The following is an 8,932-nucleotide window of genomic DNA, read 5'->3' on the forward strand; positions in this document are numbered from 1 at the left end:
TTGCTTTCAATTTGATTATCACTTGTTTTTCTATCTTACCTGTTGAAGGAAATTGAAGTTTGGGGCGTTACCCTTGTGTACGTTCTTTAGATGTTAACGGATATTGGTATAGTAACTGTTTATTTATAATGCAAATTGCTCTAGTATTCAATTAATGGTACTGGAGGAAATCCTGATGGAACCATCCCGGCTTAGTTAAGTTTACTTTTTCCTTGAAGTACAAGTTTGAGCCTTCAATTTATGGAGAGGAACCCCCCTGCCTATCTTCTGAGCTAATAGGATCAGTCTTTATCTTTGAAAATGATACCACATTAGAAACGACATTTGGACCTGTTGTGTTAATTACTCCAAGCATGAAACTTGTACTTTTACACAGGAATTGGTAATAATTAATTCTGAAACAGGCTTGTTTATTGTGAATTTCTCACATTAATTTACTATGTTGTGGCATTGGGAATTAATTAGTTTATGCTTAAAGAACATTGATTTTCTGATTTTATGAGTCATTCTTTGTATAAGTTTGACAGTATTTTGCCTTTCCACAGTGTTCAATTGTTGTAGTTTGTTGAAGATTAGGTGTTTTTAAGTTTGTCCTTCCACTTTAATTATCAATAGTGACAATAACTTTATTTCTCATTAGATTTACAATGATGGATAAATCTTGGATGCACAAGAGTAGATTGTCTAAAGATTATGAGTTGGGTGTGGAAAACTTCATCAAATTTGGATTTTCTAATACAACTAGCTCCTATATTTGTTGTCCTTGTTTGAAATGTGGGAATTGTGAAAAACATAGTAGAAAGGGTGTTAGAGATCACTTGTATGTTAATATGGTATTGATGAAAGTTGTAAAATTTGGTTTTGGCATGGGGAAGAACTTCCTAACTCATCCTTCTATGATGAATCTTCAAAGTTTGACATTCATACATGTGAAGATGATGATGTTGGACGTGTAAAAGAAATTATTGAAGTTGCTAATGAGGAATATTCAAAAGACCCAACTGGATTTGAGAAGTTGCTTATTGATGCTGAAAAACCATTGTACGAAGAATGCAAAAAGTACACAAAGTTGTCTACTCTAGTCAAATTGTATAATTTAAAAGTTAGGTATGGATGGAGTGATACTAGTTTTTCAGAATTACTTGAAACTTTGAAGGAAATTCTGCCTACTACCAATAAGCTCCCGAATTCATTGTATGAAGCAAAGAAAACATTAGGTGCATTATGAATGGAATACGAAAAGATTCATGCATGCCCGAATAATTGTTGTCTCTATAGAAAAGAATTTGCTAATGCAATTGAATGTCCTGAATGTGGTCAATCAAGGTGGAAAAACGTCAAGGATACAAATGAAAGGAGAAAGCAAATTCCCTCTAAAGTGATATGGTACTTTCCAATCATTCCACGATTTAAAAAGCTATTCAGAAGCATTGAATGTGCTGAAAACTTGACTTGGCATTCTACTAAAAGAATTAATGATGGTAAGTTACGACATTCAGTAGACTCTCCAGCATGGAAGTTAGTAGACATGAAATGGCCAGACTTCGGTTCTGAACCCAGAAATCTTCATTTAGCATTGTCAGCCGATGGAGTAAATCCTCATGGTGACATGAGTTCGAAATACAGTTGTTGGCCGGTAGTGATGGTTATTTACAATCTTCCACCATGGTTGTGTATGAAAAGAAAGTACATGATGCTATCAATGCTAATTTCAGAACCAAAACAACCAGGGGATGACATAGGCATATACTTAGCACCACTAATTGAAGATTTAAAACTTTTATGGGAAAGTGGTGTTGAATGTTATGATGCTTATCGAGAAGAACCATTCAACTTAAGGTCAGTTTTGTTGTGGACAATCAATGATTTTCCTGCATATGGTAACCTTAGTGGATGTTGTGTGAAAGGGTATAAAGCATGCCCAATTTGTGGAGATAATACAAATTCTATAAGGTTAAAGTATGGGAAGAAAATGGCATACCTTGGACATCGTAGATTTTTGGCACGAAATCATCTGTATCGACGACAAAAGAAGTCATTCAATGGTAAAAAAGAACTTGATACAATTCCAGAGCCACTTTATGGGGAGGATGTGTATTTAAAATTGAAAGATCTTGAATTTTCTAGAGGGAAGAAGAACCATAAGAAACAGTTGATGAACAGAAGTGACAAAATTTGTTGGAATAGATTATCTTCTTTTTTTGAGTTGCCATACTGGAAGGATCTTCATGTTAGCCATTGTTTAGATGTGATGCACATTGAAAAAAAAAATTTCCATGAATATCTTAGGTACGCTTCTTGATATTCCTGGGAAAAGTAAGGATGGATTGAATGCTAGACGCGATTTAGTTGATCTAAAACTTCGACCAGAGCTTGCCCCTATCAGCAGTGAAAAGAAAATATTCATTCCGCCCGCGTGTTATACTCTTACAAAGGATGAAAAACGATGTGTTTTGAAGACTTTGTCTGAAATAAAGGTTCCTGAAGGTTACTCTTCCAATATTAGAAACCTTGTGTCAATGACAGATTTAAAACTTAATAGTTTAAAATCTCATGATTGTCATGTGCTCATACAACAGTTGTTTCCCATTGCGATAAGATCAGTGCTACCGAAACATGTTCGTTATGCTATAACTAGGTTGTGCGTCTTTTTCAATTATGTATGCAACAAGGTATTAGACGTACAACAACTAGACAAGTTGGAAGAAGATATTGTGGTAACATTGTGTTTGTTTGAAAAGTATTTTCCCCCTTCATTCTTCACAATCATGATTCATCTCACAGTACACATAGTTAGAGAAGTCAAACTTTGTGGCCCTATATATCTTCGATGGATGTATCCCTTTGAAAGATTCATGAAGGTCATTAAAAACTCTGTGAGGAATAGATATCGTCCAGAAGGTTGTATTGCTGAAAGTTATTTAATAGAAGAAGCTGTTGAATTTTGTACTGATTTCTTATCTGGAGTAGATCCCATTGGACTTGGGACTCGCAAGTCACAAGACCATTTAGATACTTCAAACATTGGTAGACCATTGTCCATGGGAGTTCCTTTCAAACCTCAACAAGAACTTCTACATCAAGCTCATCAATATGTTTTGGAAAATACAGTCGATGTCCAACCATATACAGAGTAAGTTTTTCTTGCTTTCTTGATTGTTTTATTGACTTTTATATACTTAATCTAACTATATTACAATGTTTGAATTGATGACTACAAAGAAAACATATGAAGGCTTTGCAACTACAATATCGGAATAAGTCTAGAAATCAGAAATGGCTTCAAGAGGAACATAATCGAACTTTTATACATTGGCTACGGGAAGAGGTATAGTGCTGAACATAGTAATTTAGTTACACATGTTATGTGTCCAATTTTAAATAAGAATTATCATGTTAGGTATCAACTGAGCTTTAAGTTGGAAATGCTGGAGTTTCAGATAACTTACGATAGATTGCTCATGGCCCTCATCCTTTTGTTATTAGATATAGTGGTTATGCAATAAATGGATGTCGCTATCACACACAATCTAGTGATAAAGAACGAAGTGTACAAAATAGTGGAGTTAGCTTAGTTGCAAAAACAATGCAAGTGTCTAGTTCTAAAGATAAAAATCCAGTCATCGGAGATATGTCATTTTATGAAGTGATACAAGAGATATGGGAACTGAATTATAATACGTTTAATGTTCCTGTGTTTAAATGTGATTGGGTTCGAAACAATGGCGGTGTTCAGATTGATGAACTTGGTTATGTTTTAGTTGATTTGAATAGAGTAGGACACAAGTCAGACTCCTTCATACTAGCAAGTCAAGCAAAACAAGTTTTTTATGTTGAGGATCCAAGCGATGTTAGATGGTCAGTTGTGCTTACTCCACCACAAAGAGACTTTGAAGATAGATATAACAATGATGAACTTGGTGATACAATACTACAACGTGAAGGAATACCCAATGGTATGCCAGATGTTGACTTAAATAATGACTTGGATGACAACATCTTAACATACATACGAGCAAATTGTGAAGGCACATGGATACCTACATAATATTATAAGGTTTTGTTTTACTGTTCTCAAACTAATAGTACCATAAGTTTATTATGCTCATTCATCTCAATTAATTGATCAGTTTTTAATTTTGTTTAAAACTTGTATACTATGCTAATTGTTTCTTCATTTTGATTGGCAGCCTTTGATTCATACATCACATAGACAACTTTATTGATGAAGAAGCTGGTGTTGATGAGTTGAAACCAACATTTGGAATTGAGGATGATGAACATCTTGGTACTAAAAATGAAACCCCAAAGCAGATATGTAGGCCACGAGGACCAACTATTATGTTTGATGTCACTCGCATTAGAAGTTTGGGAGAGAAGAAGGTGGTGATGTACAATGAAGACGGAGTACCCATTGGTGAGAATAGAGCAAAGTTGAAGTCTTTCATAGGATCTGGGACACATTATCATATCCCGATCACATATTCATCTTGGAAAAGTGTGCCTGTAGAGCTGAAAGATAAAATATTAAGTACGGTTGAGGTATATATATAATTTCAATGTGCTTATATTGATAATGTTCTTGATGTATACTTTATTAATCACTTTTAAATATTTAGGCCGCATTCGTCATTGATCCAAGATCTAGGAAAAATATTATCCAAACTGCAGGCATTTCGTTTCGTCAGTTTAAGTGTTGGCTAACAACAAAATATATTATGCCACATAAGGATGAACCACAACTCCTACAAGTTCCACCAGAAAAGTATTCATTCATTGATCAACACCATTGGGCAGAATTTGTAAGGTCTAGATTGTATGAAACTTTTCAGGTATGTTACTTTCTCACTAACAAATATATTTGTAAGGCTTAGATTGTGTGTTACTTTCTCACTAACAATATTTTTGGAAAATAGGAAAAAAGACTTATGCAACAAGATAGACGATCTAAGAATAAGTATAACCATAGGATTTCGAGGAAGGGTTATGCCAATCTTATCGAGGAAATGGTAAGAACTAATTTATTAAGTTTATCAAACTTTATCAAAGGTTGTTCTAATCTTATTATGGAATTGGAATGTAGAAAAAGGAAGGTTCAAATCAAGCGGATTTGGATCGAGCCATCATGTGGAAGAAGGCTCGAGTTAACAAAAAAGAGGAGTATGAGAACGACGACGTTCAACAAGTTGTCCATAAAATTGTAAGACTTTTTGTATATTACACATTTGAACTAGATTGGTTTTGTTTACACATTTCTATAACTTAGATTGGTTTTTGTTTTAGGATGAGATTTCAATGAATACGTCTTCATCGTCTCAAAAAGGACACTCTTCTAACGATGTGTTAACCCAAGCATTGGGTACAAAAGAGCATCACGATCGTGTTCATGGGGTCGGTGGGTATGTTACTTCTACCAATTACTTTCATTCTGTAAAAAAGACATATAAACGTGAGGATGAGACTATACTTGAGAATAAAGAACTTCGAAGGCATGTAAGCAAATTAGAAGCACATATCCACTCAAACTTGTCTAGACCATTATCTGGACATGGTAGCTGTTTGAAGCCAAATATCTTAGAAGAGAGTGACTCGATGAAAATAATCAAAGGAAAGAGTAAGTTGATGGATAAAATCAAAGGGAAAGAGGTAGAGGAGATCAATGTAAATGACGACAAAGTAAAGTTGGACATCTTTAAGGTATGTGATCGATCCTCTAATAAACTCAAATTTTTAATATTCATATCGTATTGAAAGTGAATATTTTTCTTAAATTAGGAGAGAGCCTTAATAAAAATGCCTAAGGAAAGAGAGGTTGTCTGTAAATCGACGTCAGTTTTGCCAATAGGAATGAAGTTGATTCTTAGATACGCTGAGAAAATAATGAAGAAAGATTCTAGTATCACTATTCCACTACCTGTTGGCATTTTTGGTATTAGTCGAAAGACTTCTGTACTCCGAGAGGACATCATTGATCTTTGTAACATGAATGAGGTCAAAACATTTACATTGGTGGCCTATATGACGTAAGTCAATTTCATTTCTTTAGATCTAAATTTATGTATCTCGTTTACAAGTTTATAATATTTTGTAGGTACTTGTATTCATCTGTTCTTGGTTCGAAGGAAAATATACAGAACATTTTTTTAGATCCGTCCCTCACCTCTGCCGGACACTCGCAAGAATCTCGAGTTCGAAACTTATGCAGTAGATTGATGGTCTCAAAGATTAACGAAATAGTTCTTGCTCCTTTTAATCCTGGGTAAGTCAAGTTATTTTATTAGTTGCATTGCAAAAAACTAGTACTAATATTTTGTATAATTAGAGGTCATTGGGCACTGCTAGCCGTAAATGCGTATGATGATACAATATTCTACCTCAACTCACTAAGGACAACATCGAAGTCAACTATAAGATACGTCCCCAACACGTAAGTTAGTCTAGTATATCATTTAGTGTTGATTCTTATATCCATGTACACAATATTTAAACTATTTGTTCAATCTTATCTTGTCAAAACAGAACAATAGCGATGTTTCAGTCACAAAAGAACATTAAAAAAAGTAGAAAACAAACTTTATGGCGAACAGTAAAGGCAAGTATCAACTTTTAAAGTCATTATATTTTGTAGACTACTAGCAATTAGGTTTACTTTGTTATTCAAATTTGTTGCTTTTATATAGTGTCCTCTACAAGTCGGGAGTACTGAGTGTGGATACTACGTGATGAGGTATATGAGAGAAATTGTGACTAGAAATGTAATGGAATATGAAATCTAATGTAAAGTCTATTTCATTATGTATGTAAAGTCTTGGAATTGAATATATATGGTGAATGGTTTTATTTATATATGTTTGAGATTTGAAACTATATCTAATGCGGTATGTTATATATCAAACTATTGGTTTTGTGAGTTAATTGGTTTATTTGTATAGTCAATTCATTTAATTTATTTTGCATGTTTATAGATTGATACATGAAGATCATACTCATAAGCAGAACTAGACGAGGTGCGAGTTGAGTTAGCTGACTTTCTGGGTTCTTACATATGATTATGACCAATATTTTGTGATTCTGAAGTAGGAAATTTTTTGTTGTGTCGCTTCTTTATAATCTGAAACTTTATGTATAGAAACTTTAGGCGATAATTCTTTTGAATTGTTCATATGGAGGAGAGGGGGGGTTCATTCGTATACTTTTGATTATTGTTATAGCTAGCATGTTTTGTGACTTTCTAAGTTGATTTGGATTCATGGCAATGTAATGGAATATGAAATCTAATGTAAAGTCTATTTCATTATGTATATGTAAAGTCTTGGAATTGAATATATATGGTGAATGGTTTTATTTATATATGTTTGAGATTTGAAACTATATTTGATGAATATCAAATATCTATGAAACTGTTGTTGGACAATTACAGGACAATCAGAATATATTTCTTTCAATTACAGCATAATTCAATTACAATTTCTTTTTTTTAAAAAAATTAAAATATGCTTGACGGTTTTAAAATGTCATAAACAATTGCATGCTTGACGGTTTTAAAATGTCATGAACAATTGCATTTTTGACAATTTTAAAATGTCAAGAACAATAACATTCTTGACAGTTTTAAATGTCATGAACATTAAAATTCTTGACGGATTTAAAATGTCATAAACCAGTTCATTCTTGATGGCTTTAAAAAATGTCATAAACAATATCAATCTTGACGGTTCTAAAACGTCATGAAAATAAGTATATTTGACGTTTATAAAATGTCAACGTTCACTATTCTTGACGTTTAATCAACCGTCAAGAACTTTTCCTTTCTTGACGCTGGTTTCAACGACGTTTTTAAAACCGTCAAGAGAGCCGTCTCTTGACAGTTTAAAAACGTCATGAGAGCCTGTTTTTGTAGTAGTGCAACCTTCATACTACACTGAGGTTTTCCTGAGTTGTTATGGTATCCCCCAACAAGCTCCTAACAAAGAAGAATATTATCAATAATACTCCTCCCTGGAATGAAAGCACACTAATTGGCACTGATAAACAAAGGAAGCCACTCATGAAGCCTATCATCCAAAATTTTTTAGATACACTTGTAAATAACATTACAACAAGAAATAGGCCTGAAATCTTCCATACATACAACACCATTTCTTTTAGGGATAAGAGTAATGGTTGTTGTATTCACCCCTGAGGGAGATAACTAGTCTCAAATAAGTGTAAAACAACATCACAGAAATCCTCCCAAACAACAGCCCAAGCTCCTTTGAAGAAACTCACTGAATACCCATAAGGGTCAGGAGCCTTTTCGCTATCCATTGAGAAAAGAACTCGTCTCAAATCCTCCCTTTCAATTGGCACCTGAAGGGCTTGGCAGCACTTCTCAAACCATCTAAACTGAACAATATTCTCAATACTAGGAGAAAGCTCTCTGTAACCAATATTCTAACCAATATTCTGAGATCCCAAACTGTTTTTAAAATAATTTACTACCACTTGAGTCACCTCATCATGGTTAGTCAACCGAGTACCATCCGGATCAACCACAAAACGCAAAAGCATTACTGCTTTGACGAGACCATACAAACTGATGAAAGAAGGCAGTATGCTCGTCACCTAACTTCAGCCAACGTATTCTGGACTTTTGGCACATAGTGGCTTCCTCCACTTTAACCGCTCTCCAAAAATTCACTGTGACTGTTTGCTTGATTACTCAGCTTCTCAGATAGAGGATTAATCTCCACCTCTCTCTGAGCTTGGGCCATGGTATCCTTAGCAAGACGAACATCCTCACTAATGTGTCGAATATGCTTACAAAAATGGCTACGTAGAAGCGGCTTTAGATTCCTTAAATTTTTCACAAAACTCACAATCGACGAAACCCTAGTATCTCTAGCCCAAACTGAAGAAACAATATCCCAAAAGGAAGCTTCCTCAACCCAAT

General features: G+C 34.2%; 2 protein-coding genes across 2 annotated transcripts; both read left to right on the forward strand.

Moving 5' to 3' along the window:
- The first annotated feature begins 650 nt into the window (after positions 1-650).
- On the forward strand, positions 651-3,137 carry LOC116404030. The gene is made up of 4 exons (XM_031886183.1): positions 651-833; positions 914-1,194; positions 1,279-2,165; positions 2,290-3,137. Exons 1-4 carry the CDS (start codon positions 651-653, stop codon positions 3,135-3,137), a joined length of 2,199 nt encoding a protein of 732 aa, XP_031742043.1.
- Positions 3,138-5,876: 2,739 nt separating this feature from the next.
- LOC116402044 lies at positions 5,877-6,337 on the forward strand. The gene is made up of 2 exons (XM_031880750.1): positions 5,877-6,023; positions 6,092-6,337. Exons 1-2 carry the CDS (start codon positions 5,881-5,883, stop codon positions 6,261-6,263), a joined length of 315 nt encoding a protein of 104 aa, XP_031736610.1. The 5' UTR covers positions 5,877-5,880; the 3' UTR covers positions 6,264-6,337.
- The last annotated feature ends 2,595 nt before the right edge of the window (positions 6,338-8,932 follow it).

This window comes from Cucumis sativus, chromosome 1 (genome assembly GCF_000004075.3).
Source record: "Cucumis sativus cultivar 9930 chromosome 1, Cucumber_9930_V3, whole genome shotgun sequence".
In the NCBI taxonomy this organism is placed as follows: domain Eukaryota; kingdom Viridiplantae; phylum Streptophyta; class Magnoliopsida; order Cucurbitales; family Cucurbitaceae; genus Cucumis; species Cucumis sativus.